Source organism: Lolium rigidum, chromosome 6, assembly GCF_022539505.1.
Source record: "Lolium rigidum isolate FL_2022 chromosome 6, APGP_CSIRO_Lrig_0.1, whole genome shotgun sequence".
NCBI classification, from domain to species: Eukaryota; Viridiplantae; Streptophyta; class Magnoliopsida; order Poales; family Poaceae; genus Lolium; species Lolium rigidum.
In genome coordinates, this window is record NC_061513.1 from 65,990,647 (window position 1) to 66,013,231 (window position 22,585).

Consider the following 22,585-nt stretch of genomic DNA (forward strand, 5'->3'; position numbering starts at 1 on the left):
TTGTACGTGATGTCAAACACAAGCACATCTCCATAGTCCTCATAGTCCCGTACATGCATCGCGAGTCACACCCGTAACATTCTCTTCAGCCGTCCTTCTTCATCTAAGTCATAGTCGAAATAAAAACTTGGGTCCTTCTCCTTTCTCGCTGAGCATAATGCCTATGGTCGTGGCAGCATCACCCTTCGCAAGTAGTTTCCTCTTTTCCTTGTCGCAAAGGTTGTACGGATCCCGTCGGACGTACCCAACGCCGCCATACCATCCACTTTCGCTAATCATGGAATCCATTATGGTGTGCTTCCTAATACCTCGCAGCTCCCATAGCTAAGATCTCAGCCTTCGATGATCTCTCGATTTTTCTATGCGACCAAAGAAAAGGTGTTTCATCCGCTCTTGCTAACGTATGACCGTGCTTGTCATCAAAACTATCAACATACCAGACACCAAGTTTTTCATTCAGCTTCACAGTCATCTGCGCCTCACAGTTGCATCGAGACAGTGGTCTGAGCCTCCGGCTATGTCCCTCTTCGGTCATCAACTTTGGATCACGCTCACTGATGTCTACGCCCCCCTCCTTTTCCTGTAGACAGTGTTGGGCCTCCAAGAGTAGAGGTTTGTAGAACAGCAGCAAGTTTTCCCTTAAGTGGATCACCCAAGGTTTATCGAACTCATGGAGGAAGAGGTCAAAGATATCCCTCTCATGCAACCCTGCAACCACAAAGCAAGAAGTCTCTTGTGTCCCCAACACACCTAGTAGGTGCACTAGTTCGGCGAAGAGATAGTGAAATACAGTGTGGTATGAATATATATGAGCAGTAGCAATGGCACCGTAAAAGTGCTTTGCCCAGGACAAGAATAAGCGTAGTAACGCAAAGAAAACAAGAAACAAGCAGCGATAGCAGTATTTAGGAACAAGGCCTAGGGATCAGACTTTCACTAGTGGACACTCTCAACATTGATCACATAACATAATAGATAAATGCATACTCTACACTCTTGTTGGATGATGAACACCATTGCGTAGGATTACACGAACCCTCAATGCCGGAGTTAACAAGCTCCACAATTCAATGTTCATATTTAAATAACCTTAGAGTGCATGAAAGACCAATACGACTAAACCAAGTACTAACATAGCATGCACACCGTCACCTTCATGCTAAGAAAGGAGGCATAGATCACATCAATACTATCATAGCAATAGTTAACTTCATAATCTACAAGAGATCATAATCATAGCCTACGCCAAGTACTAACACGGATGCACACACTGTCACCATTACACCGTGCAGGAGGAGTAAAACTACTTTAATAACATTACTAGAATAGCACATAGATAAATTGTGATACAAAACACATTGCAATCATAAAGAGATATAAATAAGCACTTCACTATGCCATTCATAACAGTGAATAAGTATTCTGTGAAATATAGCCTAAGAGACCCACACGGTGCACACACTCGTCACCTTTACCCACGTGGGACAAGGAGTCTCCGGAGATCACATAAGTAAAATTCACTTGACTAGCATAATGACATCTAGATTACAAGCATCATCATATGAATCTCAATCATGTAAGGCAGCTCATGAGATTATTGTATTGAAGCACATAGGAGAGAGATGAACCACATAGCTACCGGTACAGCCCTTAGCCTCGATGGAGAACTACTCCCTCCTCATGGGAGACAACAGCGTTGATGAAGATGGCGGTGGTGTCGATGGAGGAGCCTTCCGGGGGCACTTCCCCGTCCCGGCGGTGTGTCGGAACAAAGACTCCTGTCCCCCAGATCTTTGCTTCGCGATGGCGGCGGCTCTGGAAGGTTTTCTCTGGTTTCGTCGAACGTATCAGGGTTTTCGCGACGGAGGCTTTAAATAGGCGAAAGGGCAAGGTCGGTGGACTTCTGGGGGGCCCACACTATAGGGGGGCGCGGGCCCCCTTGGCCGCGCCGGCCTAGGGTTTGGTGGCCCCGTGCCCCCTCTCCGGCGGTTCTCGTGTGTTCCGGATGCTTCCGGGCAAAATAGGAACCCGGGCGTTGATTTCGTCCGATTCCGAGAATATTTTGTTACTAGGATTTCGAAACCAAAACAGCGAGAAAACGTGAACCGGCACTTCGGCATCTTGTTAATAGGTTAGTTCCGTAAAATGCACGAATATGACATAAAGTGTGCATAAAACATGTAGATATCATCAATAATGTGGCATGGAACATAAGAAATTATCGATACGTCGGAGACGTATCAGCATCCCCAAGCTTAGTTTCGCTCGTCCCGAGCGGGTAAACGATAAACAAAGATAATTTCGGAGTGACATGCCATCATAACCTTGATCATACTATTTGTAAATCATATGTAGTGAATGCAGCGATCAAAACAATGTAAATGACATGAGTAAACAAGTGAATCATATAGCAAAGACTTTTCATGAATAGTACTTTCAAGACAAGCATCAATAAGTCTTGCATAAGAGTTACTCATAAAGCAATAAATTCTTAGTAAAAGGTATTGAAGCAACACAATGGAAGATTAAGTTTCAGCGGTTGCTTTCAACTTGTAACATGTAATCTTATGGATAGTTGTCAATGCAAAGCAATATAACAAGTGCAATAAGCAAGTATGTAAGAATCAATGCACAGTTAACACAAGTGTTTGCTTCTAAGATAGAGAGAAATGGGTAAACTGACTCAACATAAAAGTAAAAGAAAAGGCCCTTCGCAGAGGGAAGAATTGATTGCTATATTTGTGCTAGAGCTTTGGTTTTGAAAGCAAGAAACAATTTTGTCAACGGTAGTAATAAAGCATATGTATCATGTAAATTATATCCTACAAGTTGCAAGTCTCATGCATAGTATACTAATAGTGTCCGCACCTTGTCCTAATTAGCTTGGATTACCGAGATTATCGCAATGCACATGTTTTAACCAAGTGTCACAAAGGGGTACCTCTATGCCGCCTGTACAAAGGTCTAAGGAGAAAGCTCGCATTGGATTTCTCGCTATTGATTATTCTCAGCTTAGACATCCATACTGGGACAACATAGACAACAGATAATGGACTCCTCTTTTACGCATAAGCATGTAGCAACAATTAATTTTCTCATATGAGATTGAGGATATATGTCCAAAACTGAAACTTTCACCATGGATCATGGCTTTAGTTAGCGGCCCAATGTTCTTCTCTAACAATATGCACGCTCTAACCATAAGGTGGTAGATCGCTCTTACTTCAGACAAGACGGACATGCATAGCAACTCACATGAAATTCAACAAAGAATAGTTGATGGCGTCCCCAGTGAACATGGTTATCGCACAACGAGCAACTTAATAAGAGATAAAGTGCATAAGTACATATTCAATACCACAATAGTTTTTAAGCTATTTGTCCCATGAGCTATATATTGTAAAGGTGAAGAGTGGAAATTTAAAGGTAGCACTCAAGCAATTTACTTTGGAATGGCGGAGAAATACCATGTAGTAGGTAGGTATGGTGGACACAAATGGCATAGTGGTTGGCTCAAGTATTTTGGATGCATTAGAGGTAATCCCTCTCGATACAAGGTTTAGGCTAGCAAGGTTATTTGAAACAAACACAAGGATGAACGGCGCAGCAAAACTCACATAAAAGACATATTGAAAACATTATAAGACTCTACACCGTCTTCCTTGTTGTTCAAACTCAATACTAGAATTATCTAGACCTTAGAGAGACCAAATATGCAAACCAAATTTTAGCATGCTCTATGTATTTCTTCATTAATGGGTGCAAATCATATGATGCAAGAGCTTAAACATGAGCACAACAATTGCCAAGTATCACATTATCCAAGACATTATAGCAATTTACTACATGTATCATTTTCCAATTCCAACCATATAACAATTTAACGAAGAAGAAACTTCGCCATGAATACTATGAGTAGAGCCTAAGGACATACTTGTCCATATGCTACAGCGGAGCGTGTCTCTCTCCCACAAAGTGAATGCTAGGATCCATTTTATTCAAACAAAACAAAAACAAAAACAAACCGACGCTCCAAGAAAAGCACATAAGGTGTGACGGAATAAAAATATAGTTTCAGGGGAGGAACCTGATAATGTTGTCGATGAAGAAGGGGATGCCTTGGGCATCCCCAAGCTTAGATGCTTGAGTCTTCTTGAAATATGCAGGGGTGAACCACCGGGGCATCCCCAAGCTTAGACTTTTCACTCTTCTTGATCATAGTATATCATCCTCCTCTCTTGACCCTTGAAAACTTCCTTCACACCAAACTTCTCATAAACTTCATTAGAGGGGTTAGTACATAATCAAAAACTCACATGTTCAGAGGTGACACAATCATTCTTAACACTTCTGGACATTGCTCAAAGCTACTGGAAGGTAATGGAACAAAGAAATCTACCCAACACGAACGAAAGAAGCAATGCGAAATAAAAGGCAGAATCTGTCAAAACAGAACAGTCCGTAAATACGAATTTTTAATAAATACTTCCGTTGCTCAGATCAGAAAACTCAAAACTAATGAAAGTTGCGTACATATCTGAGGAACACGCACGTAAATTGGCATATTTTTCTGAGTTACCTACAGAGAAAACAGCCCAGATTCGTGACAGATAGAAATCTGTTTCTGCGCAGAAATCCAAATCTAGTATCAACCTTCGATTAGAGGCTTCACTTGGCACAACAAAACACAAAACTAAGATAAGGAGAGGTTGCTACAGTAGTAAACAACTTCCAAGACACAAATATAAAACAAAGTACTGTAGCAAAATAACACATGGGTTATCTCCCAAGAAGTTCTTTCTTTATAGCCATTAAGATGGGCTCGAGCAGTTTTAATGATGCACTCGCAAGAAATAGTATTTGAAGCAAAAGAGAGCATCAAGAGGCAAATTCAAAACACATTTAAGTCTAACATGCTTCCTATGCATAGGAATCTTGTAAATAAACAAGTTCATGAAGAGCAAAGTAACAAGCATAGGAAGATAAAACAAGTATAGCTTCAAAAATTTCAGCACATAGAGAGGTGTTTTAGTAACATGAAAATTTCTACAACCATATTTTCCTCTCTCATAATAACTTTCAGTAGCAACATGAGCAAACTCAACAATATAACTATCAAATGAAACATTCTTATCATGAGTCTCATGCATAAAATTATTACTCTCCACATAAGCATAATCAATTTTATTAGTTGTAGTGGGTGCAAATTCAACAAAGTAGCTATCATTATTATTCTCATCATCAAATATAAGAGGCATATTGTAATCATAATCAAATTTATCCTCCATAACAGGCGGCACCATAAGACTACTATCATTATAATCATAAATAGGAGGCAAAGTATCATCAAAGTAAATTTCCTCCTCAATGCCCGGGGGACTAAAAAGATCATGCTCATCAAAACCAGCTTCCCCAAGCTTAGAATTTTCCATAGCATTAGCAACAATAGTGTTCAAAGCATTCATATTAATAACATTCCCATTAGCATGCATATAAAGTTCCATGGGTTTTTTAATTCTCTCTTCAAACACATCATGTCCTAATTCAAGATAAAGTTCATAAAGATCTCTCATATTTTTGTTGATTTCCATTATGCCTAACTAGTGTAAACAAGAAACAAAAAGATGCAATTGCAGGATCTAAAGGAAATAGCTTCGAGTACTTACAATGGCGCCGGAAAATAGCTTAGTAGCCGAGATCCGGAGTGTGAGTACCTTTTACCTTTCCTCCCCGGCAACGGCGCCAGAAAATAGCTTGATGTCTACGCCCCCTCCTTTTCCTGTAGACAGTGTTGGGCCTCCAAGAGCAGAGGTTTGTAGAACAGCGGCAAGTTTTCCCTTAAGTGGATCACCCAAGGTTTATCGAACTCGGGGAGGAAGAGGTCAAAGATATCCCTCTCATGCAACCCTGCAACCACAAAGCAAGAAGTCTCTTGTGTCCCCAACACACCTAGTAGGTGCACTAGTTCGGCGAAGAGATAGTGAAATACAGGTGGTATAAATATCTATGAGCAGTAGCAACGGCACCAGAAAAGTGCTTTGCCCAGGACAGTAACAAGCAGTAGTAACGCAGTAAAACAGTAAACAAGCAGCGATAGCAGTATTTAGGAACAAGGCCTAGGGATCAGACTTTCACTAGTGGACACTCTCAACATTGATCACATAACATAATAGATAAATGCATACTCTACACTCTTGTTGGATGATGAACACCATTGCGTAGGATTACACGAGCCCTCAATGCCGGAGTTAACAAGCTCCACAATTCAATGTTCATATTTAAATAACCTTAGAGTGCATGAAAGACCAATACGACTAAACCAAGTACTAACATAGCATGCACACTGTCACCTTAATGCTAAGAAAGGAGGCATAGATCACATCAATACTATCATAGCAATAGTTAACTTCATAATCTACAAGAGATCATAATCATAGCCTACGCCAAGTACTAACACGGATGCACACACTGTCACCATTACACCGTGCAGGAGGAGTAAAACTACTTTAATAACATTACTAGAGTAGCACATAGATAAATTGTGATACAAAACACATTGCAATCATAAAGAGATATAAATAAGCACTTCACTATGCCATTCATAACGGTGAATAAGTATTATGTGAAATATAGCCTAAGAGACCCACACGGTGCACACACTTGTCACCTTTACACACGTGGGACAAGGAGTCTCCGGAGATCACATAAGTAAAATTCACTTGACTAGCATAATGACATCTAGATTACAAGCATCATCATATGAATCTCAATCATGTAAGGCAGCTCATGAGATTATTGTATTGAAGCACATAGGAGAGAGATGAACCACATAGCTACCGGTACAGCCCTTAGCCTCGATGGAGAACTACCCCTCCTCATGGGAGACAACAGCGTTGATGAAGATGGCGGTGGTGTCGATGGAGGAGCCTTCCGGGGGCACTTCCCCGTCCCGGCGGCGTGCCGGAACAGAGACTCCTGTCCCCCAGATCTTTGCTTCGCGATGGCGGCGGCTCTGGAAGGTTTTCTCTGGTTTCGTTGAACGTATCAGGGTTTTCGCGACGAAGGCTTTAAATAGGCGGAAGGGCAAGGTCGGTGGACTTCTGGGGGGCCCACACTATAGGGGGGCACGGGCCCCCCCTTGGCCGCGCCGGCCTAGGGTTTGGTGGCCCTGTGCCCCCTATCTGGCGGTTCTCGTGTGTTCTGGATGCTTCCGGGCAAAATAGGAACCTGGGCGTTGATTTCGTCCGATTCCGAGAATATTTCGTTACTAGGATTTCGAAACCAAAAACAGCAGAAAACAGGAACTGGCACTTCGGCATCTTGTTAATAGGTTAGTTCCGGAAAATGCACGAATATGACATAAAGTGTGCATAAAACATGTAGATATCATCAATAATGTGGCATGGAACATAAGAAATTATCGATACGTCGGAGACGTATCACTCACCTTCCCTTGAACACAAAAAATGCCTGTAACGCCTATGTTTCGTATTTTTTTTGCTATATCTGACCTTATCCAATCTGATGCTGAATCCATTATCGTTGGCATAGCTGTTGTAGAATTCGAATGCAGCTTCTTCACTAGGAAAAGTCATCTCTTTTATCATCATGTACAATTCTATCGTATCCTCTCGCTCGACAAGCTTGATCGAGGTTCGCATCATCACCATCATCAACATGGGACTGTCACATAAAAACATAGCAATCAAACTCTAATTTTTTTATGTGGCTATTAAAAAAATTGGTTTCCACAAATAATTAACCAATACGTACCTCCTTGCTCTTCGACGGCTTTGCCTCCACATAATGTTTGCCAACTACTGACTCGTCATAAAAATAATTCTCCACGTCGGATTCACCATAATAGTCATACACATTTTCAAGTCCAAATATTTCCTGCAAAAATTAAAGACAACAAGTAAATGTACCTCATTACCGTTTCCCACTTTTTAATGGTAATCTCATTTCATTGCATATCAAATAACAATTACACTCCATTTACCTCATCGCTGTTTTCCTCCAACGCAACATCATCACTAATATCTCTGTCATAATCATTTTCAATGTCGTCCATCTACATATTCAATGATAACATGACAATGTTAAAACATTTATCCATCTGCATTTGCTTTCCATGAAAAAATTGAATATATCGAATACACTTACATTAATAATTGCTTCCATCCCATGCTCGAGCTCATGGAATTATCTGACCTTGAACCAACGAAAATATTCTCCCTCCCCGACAAAGATTCATTACCAAGCCCCATTCTAGAATTATCTGACTCATCTCCATGAACTCCAATTCCAGGAACCTTCTCTACCTCACAAACAACAGACATCGTCTCATCCATTTCCTAGCTACAACAAAAATCACAAATTCAGTACATCCGCATCAAATTCTTTCACAAGTTAAAATGACCCAACAAGAGGTGAGTTATCATGTACGTACCTACCAATCGATCGATGCGCCGGCCGGAGTAAACCTACACCCACCACAGGGGTCGATCGATGCGTCCGAGGAGGAAGAAGCCGCTAGGCCACGCTCAAGGGCAAGAGGAGCCGGCCCTAACCCTAGCCGCGCTCGCCAACACTTATCTGGTTGGAGCGATCAACGGCGACGGCGGAGACGGCCGGCGCGCGCGCCAGCGGCAGATCCCACCCGGGAGTAAGAGGAACCCTACCCCCACCAGCTCGGTTGATGCGTCGGGCTCGCGCTAGGGTTCCAACGAGGAGTAAAATGCTCACGGCGATCGCGGCAACAGAAGGGGACGTGCACAACGGCGGAGACGGCCGGCGCGCCGGCGGCATATCGAGATCCCTCCCGAGAGGAAGATCAACCCTACCCCCACCAGCTCGTGCTCGCGCTAGGGTTTCCGACGACGGAGGAGTACTTCTCACGACGATCGCGGCAACAGAAGACACATGCACGACGATCGGCGAGTTTTAAGCGGATTAGATCTTAATTAACTGCTCACGTGATCACCTTTTTTTAAAAAACGTGACGTACATATACCGTATCCATACATATGGGTATACACGGGCTAGATATGGGTTCGGGCTAGCCCAACGCTTAAAAAAAAACTCAATATGAGCCCTCAACTTCACTTAGGGGGGAGCACCGGAGCAGCCCTCCTTAGTAAACTGGATGCCTGCATCGACGGCCTTCCTTCTAAGCTTCCGAAAAGTGAGAATTAGCATGGAGACACTGGATTACACAAAAATAACGCAGAAAAATGCCAAATAATTAGGTCGATGTTAGCTGGGTTCAGCACGTACGTAACATAAGGTTCGACGTCAATCAAAAAGATGGGGTGACAATACATAATTTGCCACGGCTGCGCCAACCTAGAGAATCGTCATTCATGAACGGTGCAGATATGATCGATGATGAAAAAGCTGGCTAGGCTGATGATCGATCGGCATCTCCCGGCTGCTGGCACAAGGAACCGGTAAACCAACACCCGTTGGTTTCTTCTGCGCTAAGTATTTTCCTATATACGCGTCATTGTCATATATATCCAGTGGCGTATACATATTGCACACTAGCTCCACCTTATCCATGGAAAAATATGCTGTGTATTTGATGGAGTAGTAGTGTAAGTTCCGAGACAAAATGTGGGTAGCACGTACCGTCTCCGACGACTGCATCACTGGCTTCACTGCATACCGCGTGAGTACCGAGTCGTCGATCGTGCTCCTTCTAGTAGTAGTATATTGATCTTTCCGTTTGAAATACGGAGAACCAGTACATTGTTATAGTTGGTTGCTTACGGGTTCACGGTGACGCAGGGTTTCATGACGTCCATTGGACCATTGAGCAGAGGCAAATTCAGAGGAAAATGACATGTAATCACAGCAACTTGGCGCTTCTTCAACAAAATACAACAACTTGTGTGAAGCCCCAACTTGAGAGAATGCTCGTTATAATTCACCTTTTATACTGTACTAGTAATTTAGTGTGTACTACAAGTCAAAGTCACACCAAATGGCAACGGCAAACTAGTTTAAACATAAACAAGGGGAACAGGATGGATCAACGGTCACAAATTGCAGGCGCGGGAGCGTGTTTTTGGAAGCTGCGCCAAGGAAATTTCCGCGGACGTACGTGCTGCATGTAAGTTAATCGACCGAGGTGAGCAGGGAGATGAGGTCGGTAAAACAAATTAGAAGACTAATCCACAACTAGATGAAGGTTGCTCCCCAAATTATGCTTCAAAATAAAATAGGAAAGTGGGTAGTACCCGCCGTAGGTAAGTGTCAACAAAAAATTAATGTACGCGGCCAACCGTTGGTTAGGTAATGAATATAGGTGAATATGATGAAACTGCTAGGAATGCGAGGCCCTGCGCGTAGTTGAACGAAGAACTAACTTTCAACAAGGTACGGCATTGCTAATAAATAAATAACACTACCACAAAGCAAATTTTCTAGTACTCCTACTGATTAGGATTTCTTGAATCAAAAGTACTCACTCTATATTAAAGGTATACTTTTGGAGGATTAGATCTAGTATCAGCGTCACATGTAGGCACCTAATAGATTCAATTATGCACACAAAGAGGAAACAAAACACACATGCTATGATGTCGCAAAAGGCTTCTACCATTTCTCCTATATTCCTTTACAAATTTACCAAATTTTATTTCCTCAAGCGGAGGGACGTGATTCGTGAATTCTATGTTAGGGGTTAGAATCTGGGTGTCACCGAATGGGCTTATTCTGTAGGGTAGCCGCCAAAAACATAGTGACTTCTAAGGAAAAATTGTACATGTTTATTTTGTGTGCAAAATGTTACAATGGCTGCACAAAAGGAAAAGAATAGAAAGGGTCGGCTTTGCTATGAATTTCTCAGACGATTGAAAAATATACCTACATATTTTCTGAATCTATGCTAAGAACCATCCAAGGTTCTCATCAAACTCCTTGAATGTCGATGAGACGATAGGAAAAATGTACTTTCTTTAAAAAGAAGGGTCAAAGAAGCTAGCTTTAAATTAATAAAGCTTAGAACGGCCACCAGAACAACGACACTTACAACGAGTTGGGGTTGCCAGCTTATGGAAAGACGGAAACATCAAGGGAAACAACATGATACATTAAAGAAAGAGAGAAACAAGCTACACTAACTAGGGCTAAGCACTAGGTAGAATGCTTGATCATGTTAATGGAGGCGTAGTCTTCTGTTGAAAGGGTGCGGTGGAAACTGAGCAAACCAACAAACCTACCATGCAAAACCACTGCATAGCCATAACTGAAGGAGCCTAGCTATCTTCATGACTCGAGATACCCAAGGAGGAGGGCTTGAAGGAGATGCATACATGGAGGGGAACAACGCCAAAGGACGCCGGTCGTTGTCACCTACACCGACCGAGGCCTTCCCAAGCTTCCGCGCTAACCAACGACCTCCCCTAAAAAATAACCTCGACACTCGTCCAACGACATATTGTGCCCACAATATGAAGAAGAAATCACCGACATCGCCCGTGGCATGAAGCCAGCCTAGACAACTACCCCTGGGATAGCCGCCCAAATAGGGAAATTCACCGTGTATAAGCAGCAAGGGTGGCAAAGACGGTGAACAACTCAAAGAAGGTGAAAGGATGCGCCCGAAGTCGACGAAGAGAACCTTGCCCCCGCGAGAGAAGCACCCAAGTTGTGCAAGGAAGTGCGATCTAGGTACGAGAAAAGGAGGGACATTTGGTTGACGCCTCCAAGAAGGGGAAACAACGTCGAAGACGTCATCGCCACTAGAAGTGGACGAGGCATTCACGACTTTTTGCTAATTAATGTTCCAACCTGAACCCGAAGCCGGCCACCACCATGAGACCGCAGCGAGGGAGCAGCACCACCGACAACACAACCATGAGTGTTGCCGGCCAAAGGAGACGAGGTGACCAAGACCCCGGAACACCTGCTTCAAGCTCATCATCGACACCACTCGCACAGATCGAGATAACCACCACTATTGGATCGTGCACATGCATGTTCATGCCACCCGAGTCCATCCAAGATCAGATCGTGCCGAACACACCAGATATTGGGTGGAATAACTTAACCGTTGCGAAGAGAGCAGTAGCGCGCCACCACGGAGCAGAGAGCTCCAGCGGCAACGCCGTCAGCCAAAACCGACATATTTCCTCCCTACTACACGCGTGGCCGTGAAGCGTGAGCCCCCCCCCTCACCAGAGCCACTCAGATTTGTCTCGTAGGGGGGGGGGGGGGAGGGCTGACGACGGGGAGCTAGGGTTTTGCCCCTCAGTCAGGGGGCGAGGGTCATTTCTTTTTTGAAAAATGTACTTGGAGAGTAGAGCATTAGAGGACACGTGGATCTGGTTCCCAATTATTGGTGAGATATACCAAATGTTAATTTTCGAAAGCACGAACTGCATATACTTCTACCTGTAAAGAGTAATAAAACTCATGCTTGCCTATCTTGAGAATCCATCTGGAAAGGCTTCTTCCTTTTTTGTGAGGCAAAGATGCGAAGATTCCACGCAGCCGCACCTGGCTGCGAGGCCGCGGGCGGGTTTCCTCCCAGGATGAGTTTCCGTGCACGTGACATGCGAGGTCGATGTGCGGCGCACGACCCACCCAGTATAGATAGATAAATACCGCATCATCCCTTTCGATTCCAACCCCGTGATACTACTACTTCTCCCTCCCTCCTCGCAAAAAAAAGTCACGAAGCGAAATCAAGACCGCGCCCAACTACCGGCCAACGCCAACAGTACAACACGACGAACCGAGCAGGCTGCCGAACGAAGCACACCGGAAGGCTCCTCGGTGACAGACTCGGCAAGCAAGCAAACTCCCTAGGCTAGGCGGCGCCGCGGTTGCTTCCTTCCCCACCCCACCCGGTCGCCGCCCCGCCGCCGTCGCTACAGCAGCCACCGCCTGAGGCGCGCGCGGATATACACCCTCGTCCAGTTGACCTCTAGCGAGAGAGAGAGAGACAGAGGAGCCATGGGAGGGAGCCAGTCCAGGAGCGAGTCGCGGGACGGCAGCGGCCGCGGCAGGTACGCCCACTCGGCCTCCTTCCAGCAGCCGCCGCCGCCGCAGTACCCGCCCTACGGCGCCGGCCAGGACGGCTACTACGCCGCGCCCCCGCCGCAGCAGGGCGGGTACGCCGCGCCCTACCCGGCCTACCAGCCCGCGCCCGTCGCCACGCCGTCGGCGCGCGGAGGTGGAGGGGCATCCAAGCCCCGGACCCTCGACCGGCGCTACTCGCGGATCGCCGACGACTTCCAGTCCGTCGAACAGGTACGCGCGCCGCTAGCAGTTTCGAAATCGAGATTGGATTGCTTCGTTGCTTCACCACCACCGCCGCGAATCCATGCGCTCGTCGTCTGTACGCGCGCGCGTAGATAGATCTTCTACCCTCCCCCGACTTAGGATGGCTGCATCGGCGATTCGTGCGTCCTGGTCGGTCAATCTGCTGACATTTGAGAATCCTAGAGTTCGTTCGTTCGGTGTGCTCCGTAATCGGTCAACCGGTTGGAGCAGTAGCAATCTCAACTGCTGGTCAACCATCAACCACTGCTGGTGAACGATTCATGCGCGCACCCGGAAATAGATGGCATGGTGGTTGTTCACAACTCATTACGTCAAGCAATTAGTTAAGAATGTTTATTGCGTGGTTGGCAACTGGCTCTAGTTGGTGGGTGTTGCTCGGTCGTCCTCTCAAAGAGGATAGGATATGGGTATGAGTGGCAACAACCTACCGGGTCAAGTTCTGCAATGCTCAAGTTGCCAAATGTGGGGAGTTGATGCCTCGATATTCTGACAACAGTTGTGCAGTTTGCCTGACTGTTTCAGTTGTCTGATTAAATGTTTTCTAAGTATGTGAAATGTGCCATCAAGTTTGTTGCTACAACTAGAGAAAAATCTGCTCACCAACTTCCGTGAGATTCTGACATTCTGTCTGTATACTGGCTTCACTGCCATATGCATCAGTATTGAGTGCCAAGCACATAAGCAAACGATCGAGTATAATCGTAGTATAACTGCTATTCCCCTGAACTGGATTGTTGAGAATCGATAATTTTTGTTTGCAGGTTACCGATGCTCTGGCTCAAGCTGGGCTCGAGTCTTCGAATCTTATCGTAGGTATTGATTTCACCAAGAGCAACGAATGGACAGGTGAGTGCTCCTGAACCACCTTACTCTCCCCATTCACCCAGTAAACAGTTCCACTGCTCCTGATGCTAATGATGTGCGCCCTTTATCAGGCAAATTCTCCTTCCATGGACGTAGTTTACACCACATTAGCAGTGTACCGAATCCTTATGAACAAGGAATCTCCATTCTTGGGCAGACATTGTCGAAATTCGACGAAGATAACTTGATTCCCTGCTTCGGATTTGGAGATGGTAAGGATCGTGTAATAGTTGATCTTTTTTTTTCCACAAGTACTATTATTTGCCTGAACCGTCAAGCAACTGTTTGTTTTTTTCAGCATCAACACATGACCAAGACGTCTTCTGTTTTTATCCTGATGAGAGACCTTGCAATGGATTCTCTGAAGCTCTCGAGCGATACAGGGAACTAGTTCCACATTTGCGCTTAGCGGGTAAGCTCAAGTTTTCCCTGCTGTCTTTCAAGTAAGTTCTGTATGTGTGTTAATTCTGAGTGTTAATGTGGCTTTAACAGGACCGACATCCTTTGCACCGATTATTGAGATGGCTATGACCATTGTGGAGCAAAGTGGCGGGCAATACCATGTTCTGTTGATAATTGCTGATGGGCAGGTACTACATTAACACTTCACACTCTTGCTCTAATGGTGAATGCATTTGTGCAGTTGGTGAGTCTGGGCACTGGTCATGTGGACATGGTTAATGTAGATAGACATGTCATGACTTGTAGTATAGTTGTATGCATATCTGGATGGGGAGCTTTTATGCAGAAACTATGTTTTTATATGATCATGTTATGAGTAAACTGTTCTGATCCTTACTTGCACATGCTGTGTACATAAATTATTAAATTCGAGGGGTGACTTGTGGCATGTTCTAAATCTAAATATCTTTCATATTGCACGTCGTTTGTACTGCCTTTCTTTTCTGGTAAACTATTTTATTAAATGGGTTACATGACACAAATTTCCATGAAAATTGGCTGTTGTCATTTCCAAACATTTTAAAATTACCAGATAATATGGTACTTCCTCTATTCCAAATTATAAGACGTTTTGGTAGGCTTTCTGTAGCCATGTTGATTTTCAAGATCAAAAGCATTTCTTTATGCCTGGAAATTTTTCCATAATTTTGTAAAGATTCCACACTCGATTTTTATATGTTTGCAACATCTAGCCCATCTTCACGGGATATATATATCCTTCCCTTTTAGCCTGAAATTTGGACTCTGTAATCTCTAAGAGATCTTTTCACTCTTGATCAAACAGTTCCTATTTGTGGTTGTCATTTCCGAAATAGTATGCATGCAGTATGACCCTCAAAACTGTATACTTTCTTTATATTCTGTTACTAACTGGTATACAAATGTAGGTTACGAGGAGTGTAGATACTGCATCTGGGCAGCTGAGTGCGCAAGAGCAAAAGACTGTTGATGCCATTGTGAGGGCCAGGTTTGTCATTCTTAAGTGCCCCTGTTATGCTGTTTTGATATGTACATGCTGGTGTGCATCTTGACTGTACTTCTTGCAAGGAACTAGTTGCATCATGACGCTCACTGAATTATCTGCCCTCCTGTGTCATGTATGTTGCTCATTGCTTCCTTCATTTTTTGTATGCAGTGAATTGCCGTTATCTATTGTATTAGTAGGAGTTGGTGATGGCCCCTGGGACATGATGAAGGAATTTGATGATAACATTCCTGCCCGGGCTTTTGACAATTTTCAAGTAAGTCACTGAAGATACGGATCTGATATGATTGGCGCCACTTCCCCCCTTTTTAAATGGACTTATTTGACGGTGTTCTAACATTGAGAATCTGTTGCTTGTCCAGTTTGTGAATTTTTCGGAGATAATGTCCAAAAACATGCCACAATCAAGAAAAGAGGCAGCATTTGCTCTTTCAGCTTTAATGGAGATACCGCAACAGTACAAAGCAACTGTGGAGTTGGGAATCTTAGGGTATGCTGCCCCACCCCCTCCCCTTTGTGTACTATAAAGCTTGCTTCACTGATTGTTTATTCATTCTGAAATATGTACTGACTTCTATCTATGTGTCAAACAGCCGTCGCTCTTTGAAGGCTCCAGTAAGGGTTCCTCTACCTCCCCCCGCTGGAAGCCATGATGCTTATTCATATGGAGCGAAAAGCTTTAGTAAACCAACCACCTCATCATCTTATCCTCCTTATGAAACTGCACATACTGCAGCCCCTGCTGCACCTTCTTCTGCTTATGACAATCAGGTAAACTTTCATATGCCATGAATGCTTATATTTGTTTGTTTCTTAATTTCCTGTTTCTCTAGGCAGAAAGTTGCAGTTTTGAGTGTCTTCCTAACGTTGATTCATCTGCAGGTTTGCCCTATCTGCCTTGTGAACCCGAAAGACATGGCTTTTGGCTGTGGACACCAGGTGAGACATCATGCACTCTTGGTCCCTCAATAGATTAGTACTCCTATTTAAGTGTCGCAGATTTGTCTAGATACACATGTATATAGTGTTTTAGTGTGTAGATACATATGAATCTAGATAATTTTGTGACCCTTAATATGGAAGGGAGTTAGTACTGAATTGTTTTTTGTTCTTGGGATATCATGTTTTGTTATTGGGCGTGTGTTGAAACGGCAGTAATATTCATCATCACCCTTTCTAACAAGGTGTTTACTTTCCAGACCTGCTGTGAGTGTGGGCAGACACTGCAATCATGTCCAATATGTCGTACTCCAATCTCCACAAGAATAAAGCTATATTAGCTAGTGCTGGTTTTGGATCATTGTGAGTGGGTGGCAATAATGGAGGGAGACCATAATGGTGATGAATTGCAACAAGCTCCGAGCGCAATCCAAGCCTTCAAGTCAGGCACAGTGGTCTGCACTGCATCTTGCAGAGCCGGGTGATACACCTCCCAAGATGGTTACAGGGGATGTCTCTCTGAGTATTAATACCCAACCAAGATGATCCGAACTCAAGCTTTTATGAGAACTAGATTGCAGGACTTTCCAAGGAGAAATGCATGCGAAAAGATTCTAAAAAAAGAAGAGAAATCTGCCGATGGATCCAACAATAGTGTATGGTGCTTGCAACGTGTGTACATAAGGGTTTGTTTTTGACCGGATATCTGACATCAGGTTTAGAGAATTCGTTCCTCCCTTTGCCGTTTGACCCGGGATTTGTTTGTTCTTGAATGTGCTTGTACAAATCTGCAGTTTCAAAAAACTGAAATTAACATTTTTTTATTCATGTTCATTGCAAATCCAATGGAGCGCTAATTGCTTAATTTTGTACAATGCCATCGTGCCCTGCTATACTATTTTTCATTTGGGTGTGACTAATTCTCAGTTGACTAAGAACTTGGTCAAGTGACCGTCACTCTCATATTTAAAATTTGTTAGTTGCAACTTGATTTGGAATTGGTAAAATCTTAGACAAGTGACGTCACTCTCATATTTAAAATTTGTTAGTTGTAACTTGATTTGGAATTGGAAAAATCTTAGTTGAACTTAACTGATAAATTTTAGTTGCAGCCCACTTGATACTAAAAAATTTCAATTCCAACTTAACTTGTGACTAAGAATTCCCAATTGTAATCTAACTTGCAACTTAAAAACATACAAACTACGGAGATGCAAATCCTTTTAGGCAAAAGCTCCATTAATTAAGAAGTGAGTGTCCAGTTTTTATGAAAAAATTGGACGAAAACGTAAAACAGCACAACAAACAACAACACGGTCAAACCCACACACCCACATCCAAGCCTAGCAAAGACCCGAAACAACAGGGCCACACCCACTCTAGCCAACACCTAGAACCACAAAGCGACATGAACAAACACTCCAAACATGACACACAAACACCGCGTCGACGAAGACAACCCAAGACATTGGAAGGCACCCATCAAACCACTGCGGATCTAGGGTATGCAGCAATCAAAGTGGCGAGAAAATCGCAAACCTCTCTAGCGATGACAGCTCCGGGCACCGCTGCCAACATACTAGACTTAGCAACCCAACACCAATAGTAACCACTTGCCTGTCAGACTCAAGCGAAAAAGAGACATCAGCGTCAACAACACCACTCCTCTCAAAGCCAAGTGTCGAACCCGGCGAAGAAGCCACCTCCGAGATCTCGTGCGAGTCTGACCTTACTTTGTCGACGGAAGGAGGTATCACCACATCACCACACGACTCCAGGAGCTCAGGAATGATCCGTGACCGTCGAGCCTGCCCTAGCGCACGGAGAGAAACATCCATAAAGGCCCGCTCCGCTTGCGTCCACTTTGCTAACATCAGGCAGAACCAAAGGATCAACAGGTGTCCGGGAGAACCTACCCAACACAGTTTCTGCCCGTTCCATAAAGCCCCCAAACGCTAGCCACCTGCTATGCAAGAAGTCAACAACTTCGTGGAGAGGACGGATGGCCTCCTAAAATAACTCAGCTTGATTCTCCAAAACGAATTGCATATCTGCTGAGGCCAAAGAGCCAAGAGGAACATAAACAAATAGCAGCGTTGTAACCAGGAGGCACCTTCAACATCTTTCCTTGAGTCAATCTGGAACATGAGGACTCGATTGAGAACTAGGTAAACCGTTTTCATTTCAGGCATGGAGGCGCATATGTACTTTTGTGCAGAGATAAATTTATACTTTTGATAGTTCTATATCCACCATGAATTAAGTTAGCTCTAGGTCGAAATTACATATGAATTACATATTAAATCGGGCGATCAAGAAGTATAAGTTGGTTCTACATTGAAAGGGAATTAACTACGTCCGATAAATTAACAGTAGGACACACCCCGTGCGTCTTTTACACGTCGGCGAAGAAACGGTACACGCTGATGTTGTGCGCGATGAGACGGACAGCTGCGGCGGAGGTGGCAATTCCGAGAACGGAGGCGACGACGATGATGCCCCAGTGCCAGAGCCTGTGCCATCTCCCGTCACATCGCCCTTTGATCTGCATAACAAGACCTTTGTTAAAATTTTGCATCCACACCGTACGTCACCCTGGCATGCATATGAAGTACGTCGCTTGCTGCAAAATGAGGTCACCTTGAGGACCATCATGCTGGGGAAGATGAAGGTGAGCGGGAAGAGCGCGAATGAGCCGAAGAGGTTGACGAAGTCGCCCATGAATGGGAAGAGCGCGGTGACGAAGACGTTGACGCTGAAGAGGACCCCCCTGGCGACGAGGCGGCGCGCCATGTTGTGGCGCGAGAACATGCCCTCGTCCAGCCTCTGCAGCCGCGTGTCCATCGCCTCGTGGATCGGCGCCGCGAACATCTGGACGCAGCCATGTTAACAACGTTGTGATTTTGGATGGTTACAACGACAGACGACTGACGACGTACATGCTGCGAGACGATGCTCTGGAGGAAGGCGGCGGCGTTGATGAGCACGGAGGTCCAGCGCGGCCCGCCGATCTGGTTGGGGAGGTACTCCGACGCGGCGGCGCCGTACGCCCAGTAGCCGGCCACGGTGATCCCGTAGTAGGCCGCCGCCCCCACCGTGTACTGCAGCGCCAGCGCGCGCCTCATGTTGGACACGGACGGCTTCCGCAGCGTCGACTAATTCAATTGTTTTTCGACGACACATCACATCACATCATTAGATGAAGATGGCACCAAAACCGCGAAGTTCCACATGTATCCCCTACCTGTATCTCGGGGAGCAGCCCGGAGCTGTTGCAGACGAGGGTAGCGGCGACGGCGCCCAGTGCGCTGAACACTTTCTCCAGCTGGGTCCCGTGGGTACTGTAATCCGTGTGCTTGCTCGATCTCCCTACGCACGTACAGTACGTACAAACAATTATTGTTGCAAACTTGATCGGTTGAGATTTTGCTGTCCAAGTGAAGACGAGCTCGGCTATATCGCTTTCTGTTACCCAACGTGCTAGTAATAGCAGCCTAGTTAATAGCACGACAGGAACAAAAGGATGCATGGTCAGTACCGTCTTTGACGAGCACGGCCAGGAGGGCGACGTCGAAGGTCACGGTGAGCGCGGCGGAGGTGGCGAGCCAGTTCCTCATGGCGGACAGCGTCGGCACGAAGTAGGCGAAGACCAAGTACACGGCGCCCGCCGCTGCGATGAACCACTGCAGCCTCGGAGTGGAGTCGCCCATGAACTCGGCGCTGATTGCCTGGTCAAAAAGCATTTGCACGCATGCCAAATTATCCGGGAGTATTGGATAAATGCACTATCATAATCGACTAACTGCACTAAAGTAATTCACATATCATACCTTGAGAGCTCTTCCACCAAGTAAAATGAAGCCCATGCTCACCAGGAGCAGGGTGGCGAACTGCAGGAACCAGGTGATGTAGTACATTTTTCTCCCTTCACAAGAACACAATAATAGCATAAACAACACGCGTCAGCCTGCATTTCCCGTCATCTAGTCTGGAAAGCTCCGTTATGGTTCATCCGGACAAGCTAGATAAACCTCATGTACCAAATTCAGCAGATTTGCCAGTGTAATTATAAGCGATCAACGCTTCTCTCTATTAGTGTTTGCGCCTTACATTGATGCAAAATGTATTTTTGTTACTACTTTCCTTCCTGACACAAGATACTCTCTCGTTTCCTTTTTTGTGCAAGGATTCCATTCTCATGCTACATCAGGCATTAATTTCCTCCGTCTACCAATTGATGCTACTACTCCGTATATCAGGCATTGAATTGGCCTGTTTGGGATGCATGATAGGGAGATTGCAGGGAAAATCATACGAACAGGACAGGAATGCACATGCAAAACTATGGAATGGAAAACATAGGGTAAAATTCCTACGATGGCCTTTGGATGAGCTTAGGAAAAACACACGAACGTTGGTGACTGAGGTTCTTTTTTTTTTCAAAAAAAAAGTACATCGCATCTGCTTAATTAGTGAAGCACAAGGGCATTTGGTCAGAGGTGGCAGCTAGCCGACCTCCAGCTTCAAGCTAGTTCCACTTCCACCATGGCTGAGTCCATGGCAGAGAGCCGGAGTAGGGGTGAGATTTGAGCCAGTCTCCGCCGTTGCAGTTCACAGAGTAGCCGATCTCACGTGTATACAGCCCGGGAGCATCCACTTGTTGCGTTGGAAAAGTAAGAGAAGGCTTGGAAGAGACATGCGACAATGGCTAGGTGGCCGGCGAAAGAACCACCCAACATCTCCGCGTCATGACATTGCTTCGCTCTTTGCACAGGGAAAACAAAAACATGTCGGAGCCAATGTTTTCTTTCCTGTGTACTTTTCCTATGAAATCAAGGAAACGTTTTTGTAATATTCCTACAAGTGAATCCTGCGTTGCAAACGGCTATACAGTACCCATTCCAGAGGATTGTCGATTCCTACAATTATCGTGTGAAAATCCTGCGTTCCAAACGTATATATCAGCCTATTTATCGAAAAGAAACCAGCCTATCGTTTTGCAGCTATCTCCTACAACAAACACAGGCATGTGACTGGGCCGGGGGAGAAACGATGGAGCTATTGAAACTCGACCGAGGAACGTGACGTGCGTGTTGCGTCATGCGTACGTACCGAAAGCGCTGCCCATGAGGTCCCTGTAGCGGATGAACCTGTGGCCGTCGACGAGATGGAGTCCTGCGAGGAGCCAGTTGGCGTACCAGGCGGCGCCGGCGACGAGGAGCAGGCAGGCGGCGCCCCACCACCACCCCAGCGGCACCATCATCAGGTTGGAGAAGCTGAGCACGTAGCCGCAGTTGAACCCCGTCACCAGCAGCAGCCCGACCTGCTGCCATGAATCTGCCACATGCGTGCATCACGAAATTAACAAGCAGCAGAGACATGGTGATGTGTATCACGGCGTTGGACCAAAAGAAATGCATGCTTCTTGATTGATCATGTATGCGGCTACCTGTGTCTACCGCGTGAGCAGTGGCTGCGGTTGTGTATCCGCCATCGCCGCCGTCCTTGTGCGCTTGGGCTGCCTCGATGTCCAGCGAAGAGGAAGCCATTGCTTTGCTTGCTTCTCTCTTCCTCGCCTGCGTCCGTCCGTCGACGTCGAGGTGTTCTAGCTGGCTAGCGAATTACTGATGGGCTTCGCCGCCGCCCTGCTAGAGAGTAGACAAAGCAGTGAAGTCACGGCTCACGAAAGGCCATCAGTATTTGGACAGACCTAGGGAGAAGACATGGAAGGAGGTTGGCGTTGGAGAACACACATACAGTATAGACAAAACAGTTTTCTCCGCCCTTTGCGTTTCATTCATTAATGGAAAAAGAAGTTTACATTATAAGCATAAGAAAAGGTCAAAACACCCACATTACACCTAACACTCAAAATAAGACTACGACAAAATGGTCAAAATCCATCAAGTGCTCTCCACTGTAGAGTAAGCTCCTCCGCAAAACAGAACCCTTACCGATAAAAATCGTAATCCTTGTGCAACATTAAAATTACCAAGAACCTTCCAGCCGCAGTCAAGACGTGTACCACCCGAATCCTGT

At 45.2% G+C, this 22,585-nt stretch overlaps 2 protein-coding genes across 2 annotated transcripts; one reads left to right on the plus strand and one right to left on the minus strand.

Annotated features, from left to right (window-relative positions):
* The first annotated feature begins 12,966 nt into the window (after nucleotides 1-12,966).
* LOC124660691 (E3 ubiquitin-protein ligase RGLG2-like) lies at nucleotides 12,967-17,380 on the plus strand. Its single transcript, XM_047198513.1, has 11 exons — nucleotides 12,967-13,263; nucleotides 14,058-14,142; nucleotides 14,232-14,372; nucleotides 14,459-14,572; nucleotides 14,653-14,750; nucleotides 15,510-15,589; nucleotides 15,758-15,863; nucleotides 15,970-16,097; nucleotides 16,201-16,378; nucleotides 16,490-16,546; nucleotides 16,807-17,380. Exons 1-11 carry the CDS (start codon nucleotides 12,967-12,969, stop codon nucleotides 16,885-16,887), a joined length of 1,365 nt encoding a protein of 454 aa, XP_047054469.1. The 3' UTR covers nucleotides 16,888-17,380.
* Nucleotides 17,381-18,941: 1,561 nt separating this feature from the next.
* LOC124659847 (proline transporter 1-like) lies at nucleotides 18,942-22,095 on the minus strand. The gene is made up of 8 exons (XM_047197669.1): nucleotides 21,996-22,095; nucleotides 21,659-21,883; nucleotides 20,377-20,471; nucleotides 20,085-20,274; nucleotides 19,791-19,915; nucleotides 19,486-19,701; nucleotides 19,187-19,417; nucleotides 18,942-19,091 (listed from the first exon to the last, which is right to left on the minus strand). The coding sequence occupies exons 1-8, from the start codon at nucleotides 22,093-22,095 to the stop codon at nucleotides 18,942-18,944; spliced, it is 1,332 nt and encodes a 443-aa protein (XP_047053625.1).
* Nucleotides 22,096-22,585: the final 490 nt, after the last annotated feature.